General features: G+C 47.0%; 1 protein-coding gene across 1 annotated transcript; it reads left to right on the top strand.

Annotated features, from left to right (window-relative positions):
- sema3d (sema domain, immunoglobulin domain (Ig), short basic domain, secreted, (semaphorin) 3D) lies at positions 1-27,658 on the top strand. Its single transcript, XM_079744144.1, has 18 exons — positions 1-169; positions 7,029-7,306; positions 10,242-10,402; positions 11,787-11,849; positions 11,987-12,106; positions 12,707-12,800; positions 13,302-13,430; positions 14,922-15,058; positions 16,633-16,747; positions 17,227-17,296; positions 17,623-17,767; positions 18,234-18,456; positions 19,024-19,112; positions 19,705-19,746; positions 20,513-20,670; positions 21,729-21,793; positions 21,910-22,049; positions 26,671-27,658. The coding sequence occupies exons 2-18, from the start codon at positions 7,090-7,092 to the stop codon at positions 27,073-27,075; spliced, it is 2,373 nt and encodes a 790-aa protein (XP_079600270.1). The 5' UTR covers positions 1-169; positions 7,029-7,089; the 3' UTR covers positions 27,076-27,658.
- Positions 27,659-27,982: the final 324 nt, after the last annotated feature.

Raw genomic sequence — 27,982 nt, 5'->3', positions numbered from 1 at the left:
GAGTTCAAGAGCGTTGTCGGACAGTTCGTAAATAAACGAAGCTAGGAGCTAGGGGAATACATGCGATTGTACAAGTGCCATCAAGTGAGACCGAGCTCTTTTAGTTGTTGGTCAGAGGTTGGTGGCCGCAGAGGGAAAGAGTTGACACCTAATTTGGCTGAAGACACAGGTAAGGCTCAACTAGCAGCGCAGCTGCTCACCTGCTACCCTTCCTCCCTGGACGGGTGTAGAGTTGCGGGTGTAGGCTACAGCCTGCCGCGGTGCGTCAACGCGTGGCGTTTGGGAAATAGTTTGATGAACATGATGTTAAAATTGCATGTGATGGACGTATCGATTCCATAAAGCAGACCCATGGACTGTGCGACCTGTTGTCGCTTAACTTTGTGGCATATGCCTAACGTTAGTTTGTAATATTGTTGTCCACATTTATTATTTATTATTGGCCCATTATTAGTTATTGGGGTAGGTTAATTACATTGCATTTGGTCATTCTGTGTAGTCCAAAATCAAACAACTGGATACCAACAAATATAAAACGAAACAAAAAACTGTTCTCATAGTCCTTTAGCCTTTGTTAATACAACATACAACATATGTCGAATTAAATAATAGACATTATTCTGGTCACTGGTAGTAGTGATTCAGGGGCTTGGGCCTTTGCCAAACAACATCGGCCAAATCTTTTTTTATTTGGATCAGCCCATTTGACTATGCTTATAGACGTAACATCATATTGTTGGTAATTTTGGTGAACTTCTAAGTTATTTATAAACTGCAATGTTTCATTTCGATTTAGACAGTAAACCAGCACCAAGTATTGTTTTTATTTGTTGGTAATATATTGTTTTTTTTATTTGAATAACAATAGCTTACTAATATAATGAATCAGTTGACTTTTATGTGCCTATTTTGCCTCTTCCTCCAGCTTTCGTGTTTCAGTTACCTTTGTGGAATTGTGCCTCAAATTACTCTTATCATTTTTTTTGAAAGTGGTGTAATCCAAACTGTATGCTTTAAGCCAGATGTTCGGCATAGTTAGAGGGCAAACTTTCTGCAGATGACTGCCTCCCTTCAAGTTGAGAAATATACTTGGACAGGCCGAGGGTACGTTTGTAACTTCGTATACTTTCAGAGGGCCGCACACGTGCTCAAACTACAACTGACATTGCACTTAAGTATAGAGCGTTTTGTCATTTGACATCAAGATGTTAAACATTACGATTTTAAAATGTTAAACAACGTGTCACTGAGCCAAACATTGCATACAGTGCTGAGTGTGGCCTTGAGTGAAACCATCCTACGTTTATGCAGTATTCACAAGCACTTTGTTTTTACTATATGCCAGTGGGTGTGTGGTGCAGGAGGGCTGGAAGAGCCTCAGTCATAAGGGCCTGAGGAGTACTGCTGCCCAGATAGTCAGCCTCACACACGATTAAACTGACGGGGCAGAGGACAAACTTGCTTCTAAAAGAGGATTTTAAACTACTTACTTCTACCCGGATCAACATCAGAGAAGTAATGCAAATAGACATCTTGAGCACCAGAGAGACAGAAAGCTACATTTGGGAGGGAAGAGGCGGAAAGCAAGTGCAGGGGGAGAGAAAGGGAGAATGACAGAGAGAGAGAGAGAGAACAGTGATACAAAGTTTGGGGTAAAGCTAATACAAGGGTGGAGTGATTGGGGTGTTTCGGATAATAATTTTTCTGGCACATTGCAGCGTATTTGACCAGCATGTCAGGCGCATAAATAAATCATTTCTGCCTGATAGGGGGGGGGGCTCTGAAAACCTTCTTTGAATAGACTTTGAGCTCCATCCAGTCACTGCTCCACTGCACTGATGTCTCTCTCACACACACACACACACACACACACACACACACACACACACACACACACACACACACACACACACACACACACACACACACACACAGGTAAGCTTACTTCCAAATTCACAGTTTAAACACTCCACACTATATTCCCCTGTGGCTGAAACTAAAGCATTGACAGTTGGCCGGTGCGGTTTGTGCTTGATAATGGTGTTTCTGTTGGGATAACTGGCGCTGGGGGTATTGAAAACAGCACAGGGCACGGGTCATTTCCACTTCATCTCACATAGCTGTGCTGTGTCAGATCCACCCCGTGGCCCGTGTCTCACCTTTCCCCCGTGCTTAGTCTGGCATGCCCGGACTGATCCAACAGCTCCTTGCAGTTCTAGCATCAATATTCTGCTCTGTTGTAAATGGCCCGCAGCCTTCATTTCACCACGGCTGGCTGTGTTACGGCGCGTACCACTGGCTCTGCCGTCCCACTGCGCCGAAAACCGAAACTTCAGACATTGGCTTTCTCAACACTGCAGGTTTTGTATGCGTATGTATGTTGTCTCTGTGGAGAGTGTAAGGAAAAAATAAAAAGGCTGTTATGCGTCATTCTAGTCCATCCCTTATATGGTCTGGCTTCAGGTCTCCCTGCTTGTGGCTCGGGCGAGGAAAGGTGCTTTTAGAGGGCTGGTGATGTTACTATCTTTAGACGGCCCACGGCGGTGGTGCAGATGACTGGCGGAGAGGCAGCCTGGCTGCATTGAATCCCCTCCCTTGTTCCTCCACACTACTGGATTTCACTCTGCTAGACCCTTTGAGCAGGTTCCCGGACACAGAGAGAATTCGAGCTCTCGCTCAATAGCTTCTAGCTGATAGGAAACAGTCTTAAGGACTGCAATAGTTGATCCTCTTGGCCCCAGGCTATGCACAGGCAGAACAAGAGCACTTTGACATGTCACTGAATTATAAACCATGCTCTGTTGGCCCCATCTGCCCACCTTAAGGTGCTATCAAATTACACCCCTTTAAACGGAGCACGTGGCACACACGGATAGAAGCTCGCGCACACACACGATCGCACACTCGCGCACACACACGTTGCACACATTGACACATCAGCACGCTTCGCACGAATGCATTAAAACACAAATACCAAACCTATATCTACGCACGCACACACACACACACACACACACACACACACACACACACACACACACACACACACACACACACACACACACACACACACACACACACACACACACACACACACACACACACACACTCTCTCGCGCTCGCACTGTATACATGCAAACACCCATGCAGACACAGCTCATAACCCCTGCATTGCACAAGCCCTGATTTCCCCGATCAGATTGTGTCAGTAACGGGGTGTGTAGAGTTACTTGCGTAGTCCTTCCTGTCAGCAAGTCTTTCCATATGTTTATCTATCATGCGTTGCCATAGTTACGGGCAGCCACTGAACATCCTAGGCATATCAAATAGCCATTCAACTTAGTTTCAATTTTGTTCTGGCTCTTTCTGATTGAACACTGAACCATTGAAGAGGTTCAGACCCCTAATCCGGTATAATTCACACCCCCCCCCCCCCCTCCTCGCTGCTTCCCACCTGCATATGTGTTAGAAGTCGCCCTCCGTTCAACCCGGTTCAGTTACATGGAGGGGTATAGGGTGTCAGCTGGTGTCCTCTCCTACTGAAGGCGCTGGCGGCTTTAGGTAACGGTAATAATAAAGCTAGTCTCCGACAAAGGCAGAGGGAAAGTTTTGTCTGCAAGCCGCAGTGTTTCCTGTTACCTTAACAACTGTGCTCGGCTGTATTATATGACGATGATGATGATGTATTTTCAGACAACAGACCGCGGAGAACGGGGGAAACGTAGGCAGCCAGACTGGCTGACCTTTATAGTTGGAATAATTATCACCCAGGACGTGTGTGCTGTACTCACAATTCCAATTTGGAGGACCTTGCCGGAAATGTTCTTCTAGTCTGGGCATACATTGTATTGATTATATTTTTTTAATTCATTTTTATTTTTCATTTAGTTAGGAAAAGTCAAATTAAGATTAAACTACTCTATTTTAAAATAGAGTCGCACTATTAACGGACATAAGCGGTCTAATATTTAACAATTCAACTGAAAGTAACAATTAAGAGGAGCTCAAACGATGTCTAAGGCTAAATAGCCTTAGACATCGTTTGACTTTTCTATGAAATCTCTTTTTAAATGTATTCAACACTTACCTGAGCTACAATGTTTTCTCTTATTCTTTGCTAAAGTAACTTATAGTTACTTAACTTATAGTTACTTTAGTATACTTTTGTTTTTGTTCCTGTCCAAGTGTATGTTTTGGTCCCAACACAAAGACTCCTATATGTTCCAGTGTCAGTGCTGTATTTCACCCTGGTAGAACGCACACAGCCTCACAGGGGTGCTAGCCCGCTCGCTTGAACCTAAAGTAGAAAAAACGAGGTGGCCGACGGTTGCCAAGAAAAGCAGCTAATGTCCTGAGAGCTAGAAACAATTAGCTGTGTTATTTTGACGGGCCACTGCCTGTGGTCAGGGAACCAAGGCAGACGGCAGGGCATTAAGTCCTGGAGGGATGGGGACTTCTGATAGTACCCTGCCAGCGGGCTCCTTCTCTCTGCTCACAGGACACCTCATTAGGGCTGCTCTGTCCGTCTGCCTGTCTTTCTGTCTGTCCATCTGGCTGCCTGTCTGCCTTTTGTCTGCTGCCTCTCATCTTTGAGGCTTCCTGTTTTAAGGGATTCAGCAGTGGTGTTCTTCACCTCTAGCTGATCCTCCACACTGGGAGTACGCTTCCAAAGGTTTAGGGTTAGTATAATATACAGTGTGGTTGATGGTGGTAATATGAACTGGCTGCATAGTTGTGTTTGGGAATGGCATGTCTTTATGGCCGCATGCGTTGTGTTTGATGTCGGGCCAAAACCCCGGTTGTCAGCGGTTAAACTGCTTTCTGCTGGGCTCTGAGATCATCGGATTCGGTCTGTCACCATCACACTCAGGATTGTTTCAGATCAGCCCCCCCACTCCACCTCATTTGTGTGTGTGTGTGTGTGTGTGTGTGTGTGTGTGTGTGTGTTTGTGTGTGTGTGTGTGTGTGTGTGTGTGTGTGTGTGTGTGTGTGTGTGTGTGTGTGTGTGTGTGTGCCACGCTGCCAAAGACAACAGCGATTGTAGGAAACAGCCGGTTGTTAGTTTGACCTGCATGGCATTTGACTATCTCTTTCTCTCGCCTCTCTCTCCCACACACACTCACACACACTTTCTCGCCGTCAATCTCCATCGCTCTCTGGTGTTTTTAACTTCACACTGCCAGCTGGATGCTATGATGCATTAAATAATTGTCTACAGGGGGGATCATTCATTATTGTATTATATTTAATCAGGAGAGGAACAAAGCTCAACCCTTTCTTTGTACATTCTGCTTCTTTGTGTTGGGCTGCAACCAACATTATGGTTTCTGGGATCACAGGTATGCCAGACATCACAATAAAATGTAGAAGACAAGACCCAACGTCAGAAAATATACCCGCTGCTTGTTAGTCGTCTATAAAGGAGTGCAATGCGTTACGTCACCCTCTTCCCGAGTCTGTTCCATCCAGTTAAAGAAGTAGTAAAAGTAAAGGCAGGAGGGTGGCTGAGGTACTCTGTGCATCTGCCAAAACTCAATGTCTGAATGTTCCGGAGCGGGAGACAGACAGCGAGAGAGATCCACCCACAGCGGGTATCTGCTAGGCATCTCTCCGCCGTTGACGGCTCCTTGTCAGCCATCGAAAGCAGATGGAGCGTGTTGCCGTGCACTGTGGCCTCCCTGGTGCTTGTGGAGCCAGCCCCCTGCCCTGCGGCCATCCCCGCTGCCTGTGATGGACGTCTCGGGCGCGGCGGCGCTGAGAAGATGATGGAGCACGCTTGACATCAACTGTTCTCACATGACTGAGATCGTGTCATTGCCCTCTCCTGGTTAAGGAGGCTCACCCCCTCGCTCAGATATGAGTTGCTTGCCACGGTGCACAGGTTGTGTGCGTGCAGACACAGTATATTTTTTGTGCGTGTGTGAGTGACGCCCACTTGCTTCAATTGCAACAATATTGGTGTTGGTTGTTTTTCTTGGTTAAGTATTTCCCAGAGGGCGGAAACTGGTTTGTTATAAGTGTGTGTGTGTGCGTGCGTGCGTGAGTGCGTACATGTGCATGCATTGAGGGGATCCATTCATTTGTTTTGACATGTTTAGATTGTCCTGAGACGGGTTCATATTGATGTATCTCATGATGGGGCAGGAAGAGGAGGGGGACAGGGTGATGAAGAAGGGGTGAGAAAGGGGAGAGGAGAGAAAGAATGAAGAAAAGAGGCAGAGAGGAGGGGAACGAGTGAGTCGGAGGTCACACATTCTTTGGATTCATTCATTTTTCTTCTAATTAAGTTGTTGCTTACTCGTCGACAAGTTAATGAGTAGCTTGACAGGATGTTCAGCGCTGAGACGCGTCTCTGAAAGAAACCAAAAAACAAGATCCCCTCTGAGATTCAGCCCAGGGCCCCAACATGTCTTTCACACGATTACAACCATTGAATAATACATTTCTCAGTCAAAACACAATTCAAAAGAAAACCAACTGCCATCGGTCTAACACTTCAGTGATATGCTACAATGAGTGTTCCGGCTCATTCACTCTGACGATACAGAATAAGATAATAAGAACACCACAAACATGTACGCTCCCCTTGGCTATGCTGTTTTAATCAACTGATATACTTCGTAGCCGTCAGTGTAGATTGACAAATGTCTGTAGCATTGGTCTGTCTAATGTAGCATGAACAGTGGGATAGGACATGGTCCATTTATAATATAACAGAGAGAGAGAGAGAGAGAGAGAGAGAGAGAGAGACTCTTTGTGACTTTGTTTTGAGCAAACAAGGTTTAAAATGAGAAACAATGGGATAGGCTGTTGCAAGACAACAGCTGAAGCCAAGTAGCAGGGCAGGCCACATGCCTGCGGGACTCCATGGTGAAATGAATGAATACCCACAACAACCGATGTGTGTACATTTCCTGCTAGGGTATACTTTCCAGCTTAACTACTTCAAGTATCATCACTGAGCTCACACACACACACAGAGCCACACACAGTGTTGCCATGACTAAAGGGCTGTGTATCTCTTTCAGGGCCCTTTGGAGTGAGTGCTGAAACACCGGGCCTAACACACTGAACCCACCCACCAGGAAGATGGATGGGGGCTCTGGTGCCGGGAGCCTCTCCCAGGAGGAGACGCGCGGCCTCCCAGGTCAGCGGAGGATGCTTCAGGGGGGGAGGTCTTGGATAGCCTCCCACCCAAGGCTGCTGGTCCTGGGCCTGCTGCAGCTGCTGGTCCTGGTGGCTCCTCTGCCATCAGCAGCCAGCGCCACACCGCAGGGGGTTCCCAGGGTCCGGCTCAGCCACAAAGGTAGGGAGGCCACATATCAACCTTGGGTGGATGGAGATTGGGAATGTTGAGGGATTGTGGAATACTATTGGGAATATGTGTGTGTGTGTATATATTTATATTTATTTTTTTGTTAGCCTTTTTTAGGCTTTCATAATATAGACGGATTAAAGTATATGATTTCCGCACTTTTTTTTTGTTATCTCTTACAAGATTTAACATCAAAACAATGTTTCCCTGAATGTGTTTGTCAATGTATATATGTATATATTTAAGTGAAATACAACAATATACTCTACGGCTACACTCAGAGTATGCTACGCTCAGTTTTTCATGTTTATATCAACTTGTTCCTGGACTGCATTGGGTTCCATGTGCTTCAGTGCTATGGTACCCGAATTGTTTGCTTAGTTCCACCATAGAAAAGCTAGTTTACAGCTCCCTTTAAAAAAAAAAAAAAAAAACCTTTTGAACTTTACTGCAGACTTTGTTTTAACTGCACATTCTACGCTGGCTTCTTAATCTCTAGAATACCAGACAAGGAGGGACAGCACACACTGGTGCTGCTCTATAAAGTAGATTCCCCATGGCGACCTCAAAGTATATTTTCTCTGCCTTCAACCCTGCACAAACTTTTGGCCACTTAAGGGCTTCCTAAACCAGCTCTGCTTGAAATAGATGTGCATTCGTGTCCTCCGATTCCAAAATAAATACAACTATACAGCAGGAATACATTGAAGCTATTTACTTAGCAGTTAGGCTGCAGTTTAGCTACAGCGTGACCCATTGCTTGTGCCTTTTGCAGGCCGCTATTTATAAAAAAAATGAAATGCAGATTTATTTGAATATTCTTTCAAGATAAGTGACTCATTATCTAAGACACTTATGCACCTTATTGGTTGATTTGTGCAAAGTTCATTTGAATGTGTTCATGTTGAACTCTTATTTACCAAGACAGAGTTAAAACTGCAGCCAAACTCTTTTCCCTAGCACTGATCACAACCTCAGTCACACATCAACGTCACTTAGTTTTTCAAATTGTCTCTCTAAACATCACAGCTTGCACAAGTAAATAATAAAGTGACCGATCAAAGAAAATCCTCAGTTTTGAGTTTGCCGGGGTCAAGCCCGCGGTCCCCTCACCATACGAGAGTTGACAAGCCTCATAAAATCTCGCTTTGTTGAAACTGATGCTTATATTTTGGATTTCTGTTGCCAAGAAGTCAGTTCACTGTGATTGATGAATGGATTGAAGCAGAGCTAGAGTAGATCTTTAGATAGAAAATATGTTGCTTTTCATGAGCGTATTTGATAGGGCATAAAGTGAATCGTCATCGTGTGTTGTTGCAGAAATACATCAAAGTTTCACTAGAGTCAGACAAAGTGGAATTGAGAACCAATCTCTTTACTTGCACAAGGCGGTCTGTTTGATACAACACAGTATCACATTGCAAAAATTGGAATCAATCGTTTATTGATTCCGAATTAAACCTACTGACTGCACGCCCGCCTGAGCTCTCTAAATCAAATAAATGTGACGATTAAAGTGCTCCAGTGCTTTAGCTTTGAAGCTAACGACCAAGACTTGTTGAAAGGAGCTGCTGCAGGCTGTGCTCTCCAGTGAAAGGTGTGGAGTCTTATGCTAAGCTGTAAAAGCTAACCAATGCCTTTTCAATGGGCTCACAGTGCTGTGTGTTTACAGAACAGATTAGCGTTAGCCAAAGGCTAGCATCGCTAATCTCTCTGTGAGGTTTAGCTCTGGCTTTAGAGAGAGAGGGGTACAGGGGTTGGTGTGTGTGTGTGTGTGTGTGTGTGTGTGTGTGTGTGTGTGTGTGTGTGTGTGTGTGTGTGTGTGTGTGTGTGTGTATGTGTGCGCGTGTGCGCGTGTGTGCGCGTGTGCGCGTGTGCGCGTGTGCGCGTGTGTGCGTGTGTGTGGTTCTGGGTCTTTGGAGGCATTTTAGATGCAGGCATATATGTGAGTTTGTGTCTTTTGTGTGGGTCTCTGAATACATTTGTGTCTGACTGTGTGTGTGCGTCTATGTGCCGTCTTTCAATGTGTGTAAGAGTGCACAGAGGTGAAGATGGGAGCACGGGGTGTGTGTATAGAAGGGGGCATTAAAGAGCCGTGCGTGGGCCACTGACTAGAGGGGGTCCGGGGAGTTCAAACAGTGAAGGTTAGCAACCTCCGGCAATCCCTCACAGCGAGAGGGTAATCACAAAGTCAATCCCTTCAGAGAGACTCCCACTGGCGGTCGCCTGCGCATCAGGCCAGTGTTTACTTTGGGAATGCTTCTGTACTGACCCACGCTCGATACAGCCAGGATAGGGATATTTCACTCTCCTAGTCAGGCTCACAACAGGCAATGTACTTGCCAATGGCGCTGTTGTAAACAGCTCAATTTTATTATGTTGTGTATATTCCTTATTTTCCTGAGTTTCCGTTGTGATGCTTCAGCTGATTACTTGCTAGGATTCTCATATCCCATTGAATAAAAGATCATGCTCTTGTGGAGCTTATTTCCTGCACAGACGTAACAAGTTCTGATTGTTTGTTGAGGTTTGGCAGAAATCAGCTCCATAATACTGAAAATGGTTTAATAAATGCCACAATACTCCTACTCACTCCTTGTTTTGTGTCTGTAAAAACATTTATTTGTATGCGTTTGATTAATATAATCCCTTAAATATAATCCCTGAAATAATATTGACTATTTCGGAATTTGATACTGCTATATTTTCATTTTATATTATGTTTCCTTACGGTATTTTTCTGTTTTATATTTAGTTATTTCAATTATTTATTTTATAATTATACTACTAATACTACTATACTCTATTTGAAAATAGAAATTGTGAGTGATTGCAATGTGCTCTCTCAGAATGAATGAATAATAATAATTGAAGAAATATGAAATTAGCTCTACATGCATTTCTTCCCCTGCGTCCCCCCTCTCAGAGCTGGTGCAGAGTGGCAGTGTGTCTGTGTTTATGGGGGCCTCTGGGGGCCTCCACTCCCACACACTGCTGTTGGATGAGGAGAAGGGTCGCCTTCTACTGGGGGCCAGGGATCATGTCTATCTCCTTGACCCCGACAACCTCTCCAGAGCCCCCCGAAAGGTATAGTACTCTGATTCACAAAGTGTTACCATCTTAAACATGCGCCAAAAAGAAGGTTACCACTGCGACTGCTCGTGGTCTGTCAAGGGGGAGGGTGTTTATCTATACTTGGAGATGTTTAGATAAGTCTCAAGACCCCTTGCACCCTCGGCAGAAGGGGAATATGCAGGAAGAGAGTGGAGCGGGGTACTCTGTGGACCATAATATACACACAAGCACAATAATTACTCCCACCCTCAGACAACCAGACGCATGCTTGGAGTCACTGGAGACGTCGGCACGCCCTCACACCGTGCTCTGCGAACACGTCCTCATTACCTGACTTATCTCCTCATCCTTGCATACCTGTCCGAGGTCATGCGAGGTATTTCTCCGTTACTGCTGCCTGGTGCACTGCAAAGATGGAATGCGCTCTGGCCCACAGATCTGTGTGCTGCCGCTCACTGTAATCACATGTTAAGAGCTTACGCTGGCCCACAGACACGGCACCGATAACTGCATTTATGCATGCAAAAAGATGTCCAACGCGTACCCCCAGATGCACTCCGATGTCAGCACACTAAAAGCCATGGGCGACATGTGTTAAGGTTTGGAGAGTCGGACTGTGTTTACGCAGCTGTGGTTGATCCGCGGGCAGACGAATTTGTATTAAGTTGATCTTTATCTTGTTGGTTTAACTCTCACTTCCAGCTCTTAAAGTGTTGCCTTTCTGTACTCTCTCCGGTGGCGATTCAAGGGAAACCACCATCATCAGTTGTTGAAACATTGATTATATACAGAGAGTAGTCTGAGTAGTGTAGTATAATGGAGACAAAAGCCGGTGATCATTCCTTCCAGGCCAAATATTGACCATAAGCCCTCTCTATTGTATAATGTTGAAAAAATGCCCTGGTCCTCTCAAATGCTCAATCTGATTCAGAAGTCTACCTCACAGCGAAATTCCTCCTGAGCGCCACTCACTGTTCTCCATCGATACATCAATGTGCTGTGAATGGCCCTTTGCGGCATGCAAGCCTTCAGCACCACGGGACACTGGTGGTATTTGCTGAGGCTCTGTTGACCCATAAATAGCGAAGGCGATGGCTCTCCATGGTGGGATTTGTGGGGAAACATGCTAAGCACATAAGCCTGTTATAACACATGTGGACATGGAGCGGTGTGTTCAAGGCCCATTCTAGCGTGGTCACTCTGATGTGTTCAACCTCTGAACCAGAGGTGTTCATACTGACAGTATCCACCACCAAGCTAATGCCATTGATCACCTCTCCAAAGCCCTGGATCAGAATGGTTCTTACACAAAGTATGTGATTTATTTTAGTTCAAAGGAACCACATGTCAAAGTCCAGCGTGGATCATTCTTTACCCTGCTTTTGTCTATCCTCAGATCGTCTGGCCTGCTTCTCTTGACAGAGTGAAGATGTGCAAACTGGCTGGGAGAAATGTAAATGTGAGTCTAAAGAAGAAAAAAAATAGCATTTGATTTGATGGATTCCACTTTGTTTTCGAATGGATCTACATGCATCAATCCCCCCCCCCCCCCCCCCCCCCCCCCTACTTTCTCTCCCCTTTGACCTCTGAACCCAGCTGGAGTGTGCCAACTTTGTCCGGGTGCTCCACAACTACAACCACACGCACGTGTACGCCTGTGGCACCGGTGCCTTCCACCCCGCCTGCGCCTTCATTGAGCTCACTGGCAACAGAGAGGTATTATAGGATAGCATGCTAGCCTGCAAATAGCCTTGTGAGACCATCCGAGTTCGCATTGTGTTTCTCTCCGAATGTGATCTCGATCCGGTGGAAATTCTATCCCTCCAAAAATTGACCGGACCATCACTTTGGAGAGGGAGTTTCAGTTAATAACGAGGCAAGGAGAGCCACTGACTGTAGAAGGGCCACACCTCCCTTTGGCTGGCCCCAAGGGAGGTGTGGCAATCGATGGAGGAAAGCCATTTTATCTGATATAGACTAAATAACAATGTGTAAAGATTAACAGAAATGTGCACGGAATGCTTTCCCAGAGGAGGAGAATCTGCTTTTGCTTTAGTTTGCACTGGATATGCCAAGAGCCAGGGGATAAAGAGTGTCACAGTAATATAATCTGATCGGCTGACGTTTTTTGAACAAGCCCTTGCCCATAAATGGAACTCAATCGCTTTCCAGCCTGACTGAGATTCATTGTGAAACTCAAGCATGATTCCTGGATGGTCTCACAAAGCTAGCATGTTACATGGACAGGGGTGAAAATGATTTGGGCATCATGTGTTGATGGATGTGATATATATCAGTGCGGTCGCTGTATTTCAGAGCGGGGTGTTCCAGCTGCTCCCCAGTACGTTTGAATCGGGGAGATTAAAGTGTCCTTTTGATCCCCGGCAACCATTCACCTCAGTCCTCACAGGTGAGACAATTATTAACGTGAGAGATGGATGCTGTATGTCTATCACATATCTAGATCCTGCAAGCACATATGCTCTAAATATACAATAATCTGTGCATATCCCCACAGATGTTTGAGTGAATCTGTTTCTAACAATCGTCTTTCCGTCATGATTTGCTCTCCTTGCACAAGAGGGGGAAACATGTGCTTGTTTTAACGGAAAAATTGAAAATTTATAAAAACATGAGTTTGGCAAAGAATTATAAATATATGGAGTGGATTGTGTATGTGTGTGTGTAGTTTTCCTATTTATTGTGTTTTGAATAAGGTAAGCCAGTGAAGTCAAATATATACAAGCATGGTTCTTCAACCAAAAATGTGATCATTAATCATGCACTACTTGGACAAGGGTTTCTTTCTACATGTTTGCTGAATCTGAACACAATAACAAAATAGTTCAAAAATAGGCTTCATTCAGCCGTGGTTATGTCCCTCATATTGACTCTGATGAAACTGTTGTAGACCAGTACCTGTATGCAGGCACCGCTTCAGACTTCCTGGGCAAAGACACCACCTTCACTCGCTCCCTGGGCCCAACGCCCGACCAGAACTACATACGCACTGAGATCTCAGAGGACTACTGGATCAATGGTAACCCCTACAAACACACGCACACACATACGCACACACACTCTGCCAAACACTCACCAGCCAGCTAAGTGCTGTCACAACTTGTTATGCTCTTAAGTTTTTCCTTCTAATCGTCATATACCTAAACTCTGCCTAACACAAGGGACCTTGTGTGGGTTTGGATATTCCAGCCGTGCAGAAAAGGAACTCATTGATTCATTTAATGGAAAAAGGAACTTTTATTGGAACGCCACAGTAAAATAAGGGCCATACCTATGGGGTAATTTATAGTGTGATAGAAAGGCAGTGCCCCGGACTACTCCCCGAGGGCCGCACACCCATTAGGAATAAATAAGTCGATTGTAGAGGATAGTAGAGGCATAAAAAGTAATGCTGTGATAAAACACGGTGTTTAAACAGCCAATGAAACGCTATAGTGCTGCCCGGCCCTACCCATCAGTTTTTGGGCCGTGTCCACGGCATTGAGTTTAATTCCCATAAACAAGCGAAGCGAAAACAATACAATTAGGGAAAATACAACACAGGAATATGGGCAGACGTGCAGGCACATTCAATCACGGACTAATGCATGCGCTGCGTTATTCTGCTTGTGTACACACGCCTGCTGACCAGACAGCTTTATTGCCCGTGATGGGCTGCAGAGGATCAACAGTTGTCACTGAGATTTAACTCCTGACACATGGGCTCCACATTTCACTGAGTCACACACACACACACACACTCTCACACGCACTGTTTCTGTGACATATTGTAGTCCTTATGTCTCCTGGCTGTCTTCCTCACTCTCCTTTATTTTCTTCCGTCTCCTTCTGTCTTTTTTTCGCTTTGTGGGTTGCCTTGTGTTGTATGGTGTTTCTTCTCCAGACGACGGAATGGCTGTCTGTCTGTGTGTGTGTGTATGTTGATTTCTGTGTGGCCGTGTGTGTGTGTGGCCGTGTGTGTGTGTGGCAATGTGTGTGTGGCCATGTGTGTGTGTGTGTGCTTGCCTGTTATGACGATTACATTTGTGTGTGTGTATGGCTGCGTGTGTGTCTGTCATGAAGAGTTTCTGTGTGTGTGTTGAATTGAATGTTTGGATGCATGCGTGTTTGTTTGTTTGTTTATGTGCGTGCACGCTGGGAACCTGTTGATGTGACCTCGGTGTGCACTGGTTGTTCCTGTTCCCTCGTGCATTACCCAGTGACCCAGTAAACACTTCAGCCCCAGTCAGGGACCCAGCCTGGGGGTGTCGGGGCCCCGGCCCCCAAGGGTTGAGCTAATGTTGATATAATGTCACCGCAACACTTAGCTCAACGGACGGGACCCCCCCCCCCCCCGTCGGGGTCATTTTGTATGCGTATGCCTTTCCCAAAGATTTATTATGCTTGTCGCTTTCCGCAGAGGCCATCAATGGTGTTTTTGTGTTTGTTTGTGTGAAGAGCGTGCATTGATCTGAAGTGCTTTGTTGCTGGTTTCACCGGGGCCATCATCTCCTTATGTCAATATCTTCAGAGGCCAGCTTCATATCGGCTCATCCCATGTCCGACACCCACAACCCGGACGACGATAAAATCTACTTTTTCTTCCGCGAAGTCTCCCGGGAGGGCAAGGACAAAAGCATTCTGTCCCGCGTGGCTCGCGTCTGCAAGGTGAGATTTCAATTGAGAATGTGACACAAAATAAGTGAAGAAGGATGGAGAGGATTGCGATCGTGTTGAGAAATGTTGAGAAAGTGTTAGCCATGGCGTCCTTGCTATTGCTGTAAAGCAACGATAAGATGGATCTAGAGCCTAGGAACGCTTGAGAAAGACCAAGCATGGGAGGATGTCTGACTGGGTATGTGGAAGTCATACATCTGATTAAGCAGATCCTTGCTGTGTGGGCCAGTGCAGATGGGTTTTATGACCCACTGGGAAGAGGGCTTCCTGTGTTCAGATGCGTCCTGCTGTCCGCAGGGTGAATCAAGATGCACTCCTCCTTCATCCTAATGGCTCCCCAGCTCCACTGAGAGCCATTTGGATAGATAGTAAGATAGAATACTCTGGATGTTGGTGCAGACGTGAATACAATGAATAAATCCCAAAGATTATTAAATGAATGCTCAGCCGACAAAATGAAGTATAATTAAATTATTGATGCTGCCTTGAATAAATTATTACACAATTATGTGTAGTAGGATCTTCCCGGTCACATTGTTAACATTTGATTAGACATTTCACAGAGCATCTTCACAACCAGTATCTATATGGCTGCAGTCGAGTAAATCATGTTATTTAAGCATGATAGATGCCATTTAATGGAAAGAAGCAAAGACACTAAAAACTATCCCAAACAGTCGTGCCTTCAAAGCATTCAGAGACCCGTTGCTAAATTCTCAGTTAAAAAGCTTTCAGAGCATTTATGACCTGGGAGCAAGCTGAGATGTGGACTATAAAGAGCTTCCACCGCTATTCTACTGTTGGGTCCGTCTCAAACTCCCCCCCTCACTGTCGGTCTCGCTCTGTCACTGTGAGACGCCCCTTCAACCAGAGAGCAGAACCTCGGTGGGGTCTTTTGAAGCCCCTCGTCGTGGGGAAGCAAGGCTCGTTAAGTGCTTTGCGGGTTTGCTTTTCTCAGGCGCACACTTCCTTTTGCTCTTGTTGACCCATAAAGGCGTGCTCCCCTTTCTGTTGTTGGGTTAGTCCACCTGTCCATGTTAATAAGGAGGTTTACTTTTCCGTCTCTCCAGCAAGACAAAGGCCTGGACTGAAGTGCTCTTGTCCTAGCACCACCCCCCCCCCCCATCAAAGGTTGCCACTTCAAACAAGCCATTCACATGCAAACCGCAGCAAATGCATTATTAATGGGGTCTCTCGTTTGATGTCCGAGTTCTCTTTCATTAATCTGTTCACATTATTATTTGATAGTTTCTCCATATTCTATCCCTTGGTTTCATATCGCGTGTTTGTGTTTCATTGTTTTCAGGTTAGTGGTATGTTCGCAAGATGTTGTGCAATTGTTGCTATTTAAATAACTTGCATCTTTAGGGCATGTGATCCATCAGTTTATTTCAGTGCTGAAAGTAGAGGCCGGTCTGGAAGGGTTTGTCCTCGAATGCATTCATCCCATTACACTAACTGGGGTCACCATGTGTTTTGCTAGTGTAATAGCTCTGTGGATTACCGTTGCCATTATGGAAAGCGAGACAGTGCGGCAGTTACGTTTGTTGTTGTTTTGTTCGCAGAATGACGTGGGTGGGCTGAGGAGTCTGACCAACAAGTGGACCACCTTCCTCAAAGCCAGACTGGTGTGCTCCATTCCTGGGCCTGATGGAGTGGACACACACTTTGATGAGCTCCGTAAGTCACGCACGCACACATACACAACAACACCAGCACACACAGGCGCGCACACACTACGAGCGTCTACCTCGAACCACATGCAATGCTGTGAGGCACATGGACGAACACACACCACTTTGCCTGCTTCAGTTCTGTCCTGTTCTGATCTCTATCTCTCCGTCCGTGCACTCTCCCTGGCGTGTGAAGTAGCCAACACAATGGGCAGGTGGGCTCTTACCTGTACAGCGGCCAGCTTTCATTTTTTGGTCTCAGTGGAAATATTTGTTTACCCCGCGGTGCCATTGGCAAGCCTGTGGTGTCCTGTGAATCCAGCAACCTGGCAAACAGCCTTATCGGTTTTACACGGACTAGCTGGCCACTCATCAGCAGTCTCACCCACGGAGGGAATTTCCATTCTTTTTTTGTATTTCCTTTGAAGCAGAGGACCGTTTTATATTTCGGTGGTGTATCTTGAGTGTGTCTTTTCAAATATACAGAGGACATCTTCATGCTTCCCACCAGAGACGATAAGAACCCATTGGTGTACGGAGTCTTCACCACCTCCAGGTGAGTTCACCCCCCACCCCGGCGTCTCTCTTAAGGCCCTGACACACCAAACAGATTATCGGTCGTCGGACAGTCTGCCGAGATCGCTGACCTGAGTCTGTATGGCGTGTGCTGTGCGATCGGCCGTCGTCAAAGCCGCCGGTGATCTTTTCAGCCGATTGCACGCGTCGAATCGGCCGTGACCAAACCGGTCCGACTGCCTTTTCTCGCCCGAATGTCCGACAAACGATAATAATCGGGTTGGTGTGTAAGGGCCATCACACCACTGCTCTGTGTTGGATCTCCCCTAAACCCCTGCCCCCCCCTCCTCTCGCTCTCCTCTCCAGCTCCATCTTCCGGGGCTCAGCGGTGTGTGTGTACAGCATGGCGGACATAAGGGCCGTGTTCAACGGACCCTACGCCCACAAGGAGGGCCCCGACCACCGCTGGGTCGAATACGAGGGCAGGATACCCTACCCTCGCCCCGGGACGGTGTGTGTGTGTGTGTGTGTGTGTGTGTGTGTGTGTGTGTGTGTTACCATCCGGATGGGAGGCAGGCAGACAAAGAGTCATTCATACACATAAACTTTATAACTTTATGTACCAATATTGTATGATAGATTGGCTTATCGTTCATAGCATGGATACATATTCACTTAAAGTTTCACGTTTAGCGCAGATTCTTCGGGGGAGGGGGCATGTCCCAGGTGTTTTTTATTTAACATGCATTTCTCTGCAACTCTGCAGCGTGACACGAGAGGGCGACGTTCTCCACGGTTGCCAAGTCAACCGTCAATTTCAATTTCCATTTACCCGACTTTAAGAAGAGTAAACCGACGACTGTGAACATGCATTAACGCAAATTAAACCCAAAATACTAACAATAACTCGCAGAAAACGCTCAGTTAAAGAAAACCCTTACGAGATCATCACCCTCTCTTCCTTCCCGACCACTCAGTGTCCCAGCAAGACGTACGACTCGAAGATCAAGACCACCAAGGACTTCCCCGACGAGGTGGTCAGCTTCGTGCGCTTCCACCCGCTGATGCACGGCTCGGTGCTCCCGCTGAACGGCCGGCCCGTCTTCCAGCTGGTGCGCGCCGACTACACGCTCACGCAGATCGTGGTGGACCGCGTCTCTGCCGAGGACGGCCAGTACGAGGTCATGTTCCTCGGAACAGGTGAGGCGCACACGCAGTGCACGCCATGTCAAGGTGCCGCACGCACATCCTTATTCCCCCCACACGGACACACACTTATCCCCCAACCCAGTTGCAATTTTAATGAACATGTAAATGAAAAGTTTGAAACGTTTTTGTTCAAATTCTTTCCAATTGCAGTTCCAGAATGTACCAGCAGAGGACACTATGTTACCATTCGATCCCTTGTGTCTGTGTGCCAGCCAAAGGCTTCCTTGTGATTAAACTGGAAGCGGCATTACTGAACGATTTTAAGAGACGATTTAGTGATGTTTATCCTTTATTACTGATCACGACAATCCTGTTTTTAAATCCAGTTTTCGGAGTCTGCAGTAGAACGTAACAATCTATGAAAGGATTGTTCTTTTAAATATGCAAAGGGTTTTGCATGCACATGGCCGCCTGATAACCGAAACTAAGTTGAAAGTACCAGCAGACTGCCTCAAGGTTCCGACTGCGTCATTCATTTGTCAACACTGTTTTGAATCAAACCGGCTGTGCGGTTGTTGCTCATCTCACCGCGGCTGCCTGTCTGTCTGTCGGTGTCAGATGCTGGTTCGGTGTTGAAGGCGGTCAGCATCGCTCAGGAGAATTGGTCCAGGGAGGAAGTGGTGCTCGAGGAGCTCCAAGTGTTCCAGGTGCCGTAATGAGAATTCACACATGTACACGCGTGTCTGTTTCACACGCACACTGTGTCTCAAACGCATACACAAGCACACACACACACACACGTACGTGGATACACACACAGGTCTCACAGGAGGACCATCTCAAGCATAGACAAACTCACATCTCAGAGATACAGGCAACAACAGGCACACACAAACACACCTACACACAAATACACACAGACACACTTGCACAAACACATCTCACACATACAAGTAAAAAGAGACTCACACAGTGAACCACACACACACACAGACACGAACGCTGAACGTGTTCCCTCCAGTCAACAACCTTGTGTTCTGATAGACAGAACCAGCTGCTCATCGGCGCCCTGTATCCTCATCAAAGACTCAAATATTCATGAAATGTCTCTCAAAAAGAAGGAGAAACAGGGCGGATTCCGTGTGTTCCTCTGTGCACTGTTCAGAAGCAGCCTGATCCGTCTGGTCGAGGCACGTCAGGGCCTGATGTTCCTCAGAGCCGACCCTTCTGAGGCTCAGCCCAGTTGTTTATTGGCTGAGGAGGTAATGGGTTGATGTTGGTTTGTGTTTACCTTTCTAGGTTCCAACTCCCGTCCTGAGCATGGAGTTGTCATCCAAGCAGGTTAGACGAAACAGACACATACACATACACACACACTCCTGTTTTGTGTGTGCTGGGTATATGTCATGCAGATCATACAGACCCTTTACCTGTTCCCTTCATGATGTTTTTATCCAGTTTCTCCCACTCTTTTTCTCCAGTCTCTCTCCCCCCCCCCCCCCCCCCCCCCCCCCCGCTGACCAACACTCATTATGTGGGGGTCAGGGGCTTCAGTAGACCTTTCACTTCCAATCACTCAGTTCCTTCATCTTCAACCCTGTGTGTGTGAGAGTTTGTGCACGCTTGTTTTACTACCCTCTAAATCCTCACTCTCCCTGCTATGATGTTTTGGACATTTTCTTGAAGCTTTGTTTTTGGAATCTGCTGAAAACGAGTCACAGCAGATCTATTGAAATGGATGGCCTCCTAAAAATTCCACCAACCCTGTAAACCGTTTGCGGGGCTTTTGGAGAGGTGCTGAGTTGGTTTAGGGCTGCTGTTATGGTTAGAAACAACAGAGTTGCGAGGCGGCTTGTTATTCCTATCGTGTTTGGAGAAGCGTCGTCTCCTGTGTCACGCTGCCTGCAGGATATATTCCCGTATCGTGGTGCACAGGGACGAACCCAACGCAACAAAGCAGAATCCATATCAGCATTTATATCCTTTTTTTAACGTTAAGGATCGCACGGCCCCACTGTCACTTCTTTCCCCCCGGCTGGAGAGAAGTTCTTGGTTCCGTTCGAGGTGTTGAGTGTGTGTGTGTGTGTGTGTGTGTGTGTCTCCTTAGCAGCAGCTGTACGTGGGGTCCATCGAGGGCCTGGCCCAGGTGTCTCTCAGCAGGTGTCCGCTGTACGGTCAGGGCTGCTCTGAGTGCTGCCTGGCCCGGGACCCGTACTGCGCCTGGGATGGCACTGCCTGCTCCCGCTACGTCCCCGCCTCCAAGAGGTGACCGCACAGGCCCTCACGCATCCCTCACGCATCCCACACGCATCCCACACGCATCCCACACGCATCCCACACGCATCCCACACGCATCCCTCACGCATCCCTCACGCATCCCACACGCATCCCACACGCATCCCACACGCATCCCACACGCATCCCACACGCATCCCACACGCATCCCACACGCATCCCACACGCATCCCACACGCATCCCACACGCATCCCACACGTAGCGGGGAACTGAACCCACCGGGGTCGTCTCCAGCACAGGTGGAGGTGTGGGGCTCCACCGGGGCAATGCTAGTTTAGTTTAGTTAGTTCATTAGCTGTTCCCTTAGGGAAATTCTGTTCCCCAGTATCCTTCTGTCATTTCTCGTCTTGATTTCCCGTCACAGGCACATGAAGAACATATCTAAAATCCATTTTGTACATTTGACATTTATGACGACAGACATACATTAAGGTTATAAGGGTTACTAACGCTGATATGAGTAGTTATCACCATACTAATGTTTGTATTTCATAATTCATTTTAAACTTCTAGATTGCCTTTTTGTGCTCTTGGCCGAAAATGAAAGTTATCATTTTGAATTGTTGTATATCTATTGTTGGGTTGGTCTAGGCTGTAGGCGCTGTAATGCACTGTTTAGAGGAGGTCTGCTTCTAGCCCACTGGGCCCTTTGAAACCTGATCTCCGTTCTGTCGGTGAGAACGGGCTTCACGTGACCCGCAGGCTGGCAAAATGTTGAGTGAGGAGCGACCACACTAAATAGGTTGGAATAACACAACAACAATAAGAGATTTGCTTTGGTTTGGCCCCATCATTTACCTTCTTTTCTTTTTGTGGTATGAGTACCACTATTCAGCTGGTGCTGAAACGTGTCAGAAAAGAAAAAAAACAGCAAGAGAAATGGTTTGTTGTCAATAAGCGGCGGCAGGACATAAACCACAGTTTAAAATAATGCCTGCTAACAAGAGCTAGCGCCTGCAGACCCTCTCTCTATCCCTGTTGACCTCTGAACCCAAACCTCTCCTCTGGTTCTGAAACCCACACCCAGGCGGGCCCGGAGACAGGACATTAAGCACGGCGACCCGGCCAGCCAGTGTTGGGACTCAGCGGACGGTAGGTCACACTCGCCGGCGGACATGATCACCTTTCATTCGGACGGTCACCAGGATCGGTCTCTTTTGACAGCCTCATCCAAAGTGACTGCTTTCTGGTGCCTCGTCTTTCCCCAGGTCTGGGAGGGGGAACGGCGGAGGAGAGAGTTCTATTTGGGGTGCAGAACAACTCCACTTTCCTGGAGTGTATCCCTAAATCCCAGCAGGCCCAGATCCGCTGGTACATCCAGAGGCCCGGCGTCGAACACCGAGACCAGGTCAGAGAACACTCGCCCGCTGCCGGCACGTACTCTCATGCACTCCGAGTTGCACTCACCTATGCACCACTAACCCATACAGTCACTCATGCACCACACACATGCATACACGCACACACGCGTGCGCACACATACGCACTACAACCCTCTTTCATCATTCATTTGTCCAAACTTTCCCCAGTTTGCCTTCTCTCCTTTCACTACTCCTCACTACTCTTGGATTAAGTGCAAAAAAAACCTGTCAGAATCAGATATCTAAAACAATAGTTAAGGCTTTAACAAACAAATCCTACAAGGTGTTAGGGCCTTTTGTGACATGAAAAAAACAGGGGTTCCATATTTGGCCTCCTTTGAATCTCGTTCTGGTTTCTGCTCTATTGCAGACTCTAATAAGCATCTAGCCACAATCATTGATTTACTTTGTTATAAATGTTGGAATCAGCTGGCCAGGTTTGCTAAACAAGCCGGGCCAGTTGTTGCCTGAACCTTTTCCTTTATTTGAATTGTGGGCAAGCCAAGACATATTTGTTTTCTTTCATCAGTGACTCTAGCAAAACTCTTTGAAATGGTAAAAATCCAAATCAAAACAAATCACATGGGATCAAAAGACGCAAATCAGCCGTAGATTCGGTCTCTGCATCCCAAGACGTGTTATCTCGCCGCAAAATCACGGCTGGCTCCGCTACAATGCCAATTACAAGGCCATGTTGTGTTAGCTGGTTAGCTTTTTGGGCATTGTATCCTCCACAGCGCTGCTCAGGGCTGTCATCAAGCCACATGTAGCATCACAACCCTGACATTGTTTTAACATCGTGGAAAACATCGGGACGGTTGCGTTGCGCCGCACAAATGTGCATGACTTTTATTTCCTGGCTGAGGGAAGCCATGGCCGATGTTTATCGGCAGTGAGTCCTGTGCTACTCCCAAACCCATCACGGACTGTTGCTCTGCTGCCGGGAGGTGAGGAGTGACTGAGTCCAGACGACCTCACCCAGTAAGGCCTGTGGTGTTGACAAGCTCCCCAGAACACCTTCTGAGGCACAAAACCAGTGCAACAGAAACGTGTCGACGGGGCGTTTTTTTAGTAGACGTTTGTATTGTTTAGTGACATGGGAAAGGTAGACTTACAATAGGTGATTCTAGGAGGCAGTAGAGTTGAGGCCTTGGGATGTATGGTGCTATTTTGTTTCCCTGTGGGGGGGGGTTCACCATTTCCAGAGCTCTCTGCTGGTCACCATCCTACATGCTTCCCCCCCGGCCTCCAGGGTTCTCTCTCAGGGCCAGATGTAAACAAAGGGACAGGTGCAGAGGCTGCCAAACACTCACGTGCTCTGTCGCAGGCGGGAAACCCACAGTGTGTGTGTGTGTGTGTGTGTGTGTGTGTGTGTGTGTGTGTGTGTGTGTGTGTGTGTGTGTGTGTGTGTGTGTGTGTGTGTGTGTGTGTGTGTGTGTGTGTGCGTGCATGCGTGCAAGTTTGTGTGTGATGGTATGTCCGTGTGTGTGTATGTCTATGCATGTGTGTGTGTATATGCGTGTGTGTTTCCCCCACAGTGAACAATCATAAAACAGAACTATCTAGGGACAGATGTTTTTTAGGTTATGAACACAAGAGGCTATTTGTTTGTTTGAGAATACCGCCATATGTACACAACTGTACTAATTGACAAAGGAGAGTAACGCAAACATTTCCCTTTCTCCCTTAAAGCAGAGTAAACAAATATCCACTGCTTTGAACGCATTAGTCAGTGGACACAACCATGGTTATAAGGACTTACATTTATTTTACAGAAAATATATTACAGACCACTTGGTAATTAAGTAGTGTTATTTAGGTACGACCTTTGTAGTGTCAAAAAACAAAAGTCTTTTGTTATTTCTTCCTTTCTTTTTAATTCAGGCCCCCCACGGGGTCTGGTTCTTATTAGCAGGATCGCTGAACAGCGAGTAATGCAATTCATTCTGGCTGAGTTTGTATTTTTAATGGGAGGTTAAGGCAGAGCTCAGGGTAGGTTCTACAGGAGTATTGGTACAGGTGATGTCCTTATTTTCCTTCCCTCCTCACTTCCTGTTTCCTTATTACTCTGTTTCTGTCTGTCTGTCTTTCCCCATCTCTGTGTCTCTGTCTCTCTGTGTCTTGTTTGTTTCTGTCTCGCTTTGTGTCTTCCTCTCCATCCCTCCTTTCTTTTCTCTCTCTCTCTCTCCCTCACTCCCTCACTCTCTCTCTGTCTGTCTGTCTGTCTGTCTGTCTGTCTGTCTGTCTGTCTGTCTGTCTGTCTGTCTGTCTGTCTGTCTCTCGATCTCTCTCTGTCTGTCTTTCTGTCTCTCTCTCTCTCTCTCTCTCTCTCTCTCTCTCTCTCTCTCTCTCTCTCTCTCTCTCTCTCTCTCTCTCTCTCTCTCTCTCTCTCTCTCTCTGTGTCTCTCTCTGTGTCTTTGTCTATTTTCCGTCTGTCTCTCCTTCCTCTCCCTCCCTCATATTGTCTGGCCCCTAACTGGTTTGGATTCAAAACACCTCTCCCCAGCTGCTGTGGCACCTGCATTTCCTCTGCCTACATTCCTCATCCTTTCCACACACACAAATGCACACACTCACACACACTCGCATGCACACAATGTGTACAATGTCTCATATCTTGTAAAACTCTGCTCTGAAGCACTGAACTAGAGATCTTTTTAACTTTATTAATCTCTTTCTTGATCAGACACACACACACACACACACACACACACACACACACACACACACACACACACACACACACACACACACACACACACACACAGTGTGATTTGGGTAAGATTGTGAGTTTGACTTTTGTAATACCTCCCCATGCCCTGGGAGGTAATAAAAGGCTCATAATGAGAACAATATGGAAGTCAATTTGAATCTTAATCCATCATCTGTGTCTAATAGAATGGAAATACACAATAAAAAGTGAAATGGGATCAAATGTCTGCTAAATATCACATTTTTATGGGTCAATTGTGTCCATGTAATGACACCTAACCTCTTTATTTTAGTTTGAAGGAGTTTGGATTCACTCCACACACCAATAAAGTTGGGGATTTTTCACATTGGTGTTTTACAAGAATGCTGTGTGTGTGTGTGTGTGTGTGTGTGTGTGTGTGTGTGTGTGCGTGTGCGGTTATAGATGTAAGCATCTAAGATCTCACACAGCCAGGCCTCGTCCCTGAAGGGGGGTCTGGGGGGAAATGTCACTACAACTTCTAAGACCGCCAGACCTCAGAAACAACTCGGGTCAAACGAAATGTCAACAAATGTAACCACCATTATTTAGAAGCTCTGCACTCGGTTCTCTGCCGTGTGGTTGGATGTGTGATCCGTACACCGGCGGCTGTGGCTTCAGCCTCTCTCGCGTCCTTACTTCTCCGTTCGGATCCCTCCAGACTTTTTCCGGGGTGGGGGGAAGTACCCGCCTCTCCGGGATTAGAACGCATCGGCGGACTTTGATTCGTATCCCTGTAAGCTACTTACCGAGTCTCTGTGGTCTCCTGTGGTGCTTGTGTACACACATGCGCTCACACACACACAAACAAGCAGACACACACGCACAAACGCACACGCGTGCACACCAAGTCGTGCCAGCTGGGCAGAATGGTTGAATGTTTAACTGTGCAGTGTATTCACAGATGCACTCATCTTGGACAGAATATTTCAAACCGAACGCAGACAACCATGCTGATTATCGCGTGGTTATTTCATGAGGTATTTTAAGGTTTTTCTATTGTCTTGAGATGTTTCACAAGACATTTCTCTTTTTAGATGCCTACTAGTTGTTGGTCCATTGATGTGTGTGTTTGTGTTTTCCTTGCTTTGAGTGGAAGAACAGGCTGTCGTAGATGCAGATCAGTGTGTCTCATGTGAGCTGGGGTTCCTGCTATTGGGGCCTGCGGCCATTGGCACATCATCACACAACCACACACACAAAGACACGCACACCCATACACACAAACGCACACACAGACACGCATGTTCAATATAATGACCATGTGAACCCAGCTGTGTTTTTTCAGTTCCTGACATCATCCAATGACACCTGATAAATCGCGGGCGATGTGCACGTGCACGTGCACGGAGCGGAAAGAGTTCCTAAACGTTAACCCTCTCCTCACCTCCGAGCCAAACCTCACGCACACATGGTAGACAATCGCGCAGACCCCCCAAGAGCGCCTATCGCAGGCATGGAGTGATGTGCCTTTTCTTTGCCAAAGCTTAACACTGAAACAGTGACCCATGCTTCTAAACACCTCAACACCGCTCAACGACCTTAGCAACCCCCCCTCTAAGCTTATCTGGTTTCACACCTCGGCCTCAAACCAGCCATGAAAACACACACGGGTGAACGCAGGCTACGGTGGGGGGGGAGGGCCTCGTCGGAGGACACTGAGCTCATTGGTCTGCCGCTCTGATCGGCTGAAGGTTTCAGCCCGACGGCGAGCTCTTCTTGCGGGGCTGGTCGCTGGGGCGCGGGGGGGTGTATTCTGGGAGTCTTTCACCCGTCACGGTGCCTCCGCCACGCCCTCTGCGGCTACGCTTCATGCATTATTCCTGTGTGCTAAAGCCGGGGTCTGTTCTCGTTGGCCCGCCGTGCGGCCCCTGTAGGTGGTACCAGACGAGCGCGTGGTGCACACGGGCCGGGGGCTCCTGATCCGCTCGCTGCGGCCCGCCGACGCCGGGCTGTACTCCTGCGTGGCCGAGGAGCGCGCCCACTTCACGCGCACCCTCCTGCGGCTCGCGCTGCGCCTGGTGCCGCACGGGCACCTGGAGGGTCGGCCCAGGCCGGGCGAGGACCCCGGGGCGGAGCCACGCGGCGGGGCGGAGTCCCGGCAGCGCTACAAGGACTACCTCCGGGTGATGAACTCCCCGCTGGGCTCGCTGGAGGAGTACTGCGCCACGCTGCCGGGGAAGAAGCAGCCAATCATGGCCCGGGGGCGGGCCATGGGGGCGGGTAAATGGAAGCACATCCAGGAGTTGAAGAAGAGCAGGAACAGGAGGCACCACTTGTAGGAGGCAGCGTAGGCAGAGGGCCGCGGGGGGGGATCTGGGCTGGTTCAGGGAAGGCAGCAGTATTATGGGCAAGGCTCAGAACAGTTGATAACTAAAGTGAAACAAAGACGGAACATAATGGTTCACATTCTGGAAGAGGAAACTTCAGGAGAAAGAAATTTAAAAGGTCAAGCTTTTCGAGCACACCTTAAAGTCACATATTAACTGAATAATACCCGTTTTCAGAATTATATTCAGTGAGACCGATGACCTTCCCTCCAGTTGCACTGAGTAAAGTCAGCACAGGGGTCATTTTATAAACATATGTCACCTATGAAACGATTGGATGGTAAAACTGTTATTTAGTAATGTGAGACGCATTCATGTTGAATATCTGTAAATATTTATTGAGTCTGTACAGGAGATGCAGCTTGCTCAATGTAGGCCAATTTGGGACATGTTTGACTTTTGTATGACTATCATGATATATTATATGTGTGGGTAAACAAAGTGATATTTTTATAAAAACTCTTGTAGTATTGTTACGTTTTGTAGTTGTTTCTTTCTATCTGTTAATTCTTTTTTATTTATGACAGCATTTGTAGAGCACGGTTCGTTACTGTAAAATTACTGTTTTAAAATGAAAACCAAAAACACAAGCAAAAAACAACTGTGTCACTCTTTCGTCAAGAAATATTCTTTAGGCCAAATCTACAATTTATAGAATGCACCAATGCTGAGCACACTGCCAGAGGTCCAGCGTCATCGTTTCTGAGAACTGATTGACGAGCATTCTGGATGCTCTGTAATCAGGGGATCTCCAGTGTTCCCCTCATGATGCTGCACAGCCCTTAACCTTAATGCCACAAGGATATCTGTGTCTCCTTTTTCAAGGAAATCCAACGAAGGCTGTAAAAAAGCTGGTCAT

This window comes from Pollachius pollachius, assembly GCF_949987615.1.
Source record: "Pollachius pollachius genome assembly, chromosome: 9".
Taxonomy (NCBI): Eukaryota; Metazoa; Chordata; class Actinopteri; order Gadiformes; family Gadidae; genus Pollachius; species Pollachius pollachius.
The sequence above is the reverse complement of the archived record's forward strand: the minus strand, read 5'-3'. Positions and strand labels throughout refer to the sequence as shown.